Below are 1,439 nucleotides of genomic sequence, written 5' to 3' on the forward strand. Positions count from 1 at the left end.
ACAGCTCACTCTCTGTGGGCATACATCGTTGGCTTTGTGAGAATAGTTTGTCATGAATAGGGATAATCAACGTTCTGCTTTGTTTGGGGGTTGCAACATCGGTGCACTTTACCAACACACACACACACACACACACACACACACACACACACACTTACACACATATGCACATACTCACATAATGTTCTATCACTAGTATACTATCTACATGTATGTTGCAATCTTCAGTGATTGTTCAGTCCTGTTCTCGGTGTGCTGAATCCACTGCAATTTTATACGTGAAGTGGGATCGATCTGACAGTTGTTTTGGGAAGTTTCCAAAACTCCCCACCTTCTTGGCTCATTATATTTGCAATGCTAAAAAGAAAACAAAGATGCAGACCACACCACACAACAAGACATGAAACAACACCTATACTGTCCGTGTTCTCTTTATTTTATATCAGACGTACCTGCAGGCATGTGAAACGAGACTGGGGAGGTCTGGCTACCACAGAGAACCAGAGGTGACCGTCAGCCAGATTCTTCTTGCTCCTCTCTCCGAACTGGTAGCTGAAATCTGACAGCTGCTCACGGCCAGCGACAGGGATCACACGGTCAACCTGGGAAACGGGTTAACACACACAAAAGAATTATAACAATCGTTCGTTCATCAGGAACTGATAATGACCTTTAACATCCAATGAAGTAGAGAAGTCGTATACCTTGCTTGCTACTAGGTAGCAACTTATAATGATTAGAAACGCCACAACTCACGGCAGATGGTACTGCCTTTTCTTTTCCTAAAGTGGTGTGTTGTGCAGGATTATGATATGGTTTAAGATAGGTTTATTCATCCTTCTTGTGAAGATTTCATTTTTATAATGACATGCCTGAAATAACAAGAAATGAATGTAATGATTAAAAACATTTTCTAACATTGACGACCAATGTTTGTACTGGTGTCTAGTGTAGAGGTTAGGCCCTTTTCCCTGGTACGCAGAAGCTGTGAACTCAATTTCCGTGTAGGGAAGTGTTTTTTTTATCGAGTGTCTCGTCTGTCGCTGGAAAGTTGTTCTCTTTCATCCCAGGTATGCCCTGATTGGCAGGGTCGAAGCAGCCTGCCTCTTAAATTATATAAAATTGTGATGACGCAACAAATAGTCCGCTACAAGATCAATTAATACTATAAACCTTAGCTCACCTTGTTTGTTCACCATTGTGTGTTAATTTTTTTAAAGAGGTCATTTTGCTCAAGTGGACACCATAGTGATCGCTCATCAAAAGTATGTCCTTGTTTGAGGATGAAATAAACGAAGAACAACTGTTACTATGATATCTGTAGTGTCTCGCCTGTGATAATAAGTCGAAGAAGAAGAAGAAGAAGAAGAAGAAGAAGAAGAAGAAGAAGAAGAAGAAGAAGAAGAAGAAGAAGAAGAAGAAGAAGAAGAAGAAGAAGC

At 40.7% G+C, this 1,439-nt stretch overlaps 1 protein-coding gene across 1 annotated transcript in view; it reads right to left on the reverse strand.

Moving 5' to 3' along the window:
- Positions 1 to 437: 437 nt before the first annotated feature.
- Positions 438 to 1,439, reverse strand: part of LOC101858559 (sperm receptor for egg jelly) — a 20,845-nt gene continuing 19,843 nt past the window's right edge. Inside the window, exons 16-17 of the mRNA XM_013083771.2 lie at positions 869 to 872; positions 438 to 602 (exon numbers count right to left, since the gene is read on the reverse strand). Of these exons, the coding sequence (XP_012939225.2) occupies positions 438 to 602; positions 869 to 872 (169 nt within the window). The remainder of the gene's footprint in view (positions 603 to 868; positions 873 to 1,439) is intronic.

Source organism: Aplysia californica, unplaced genomic scaffold (assembly GCF_000002075.1).
Source record: "Aplysia californica isolate F4 #8 unplaced genomic scaffold, AplCal3.0 scaffold00254, whole genome shotgun sequence".
Taxonomy (NCBI): Eukaryota; Metazoa; Mollusca; class Gastropoda; order Aplysiida; family Aplysiidae; genus Aplysia; species Aplysia californica.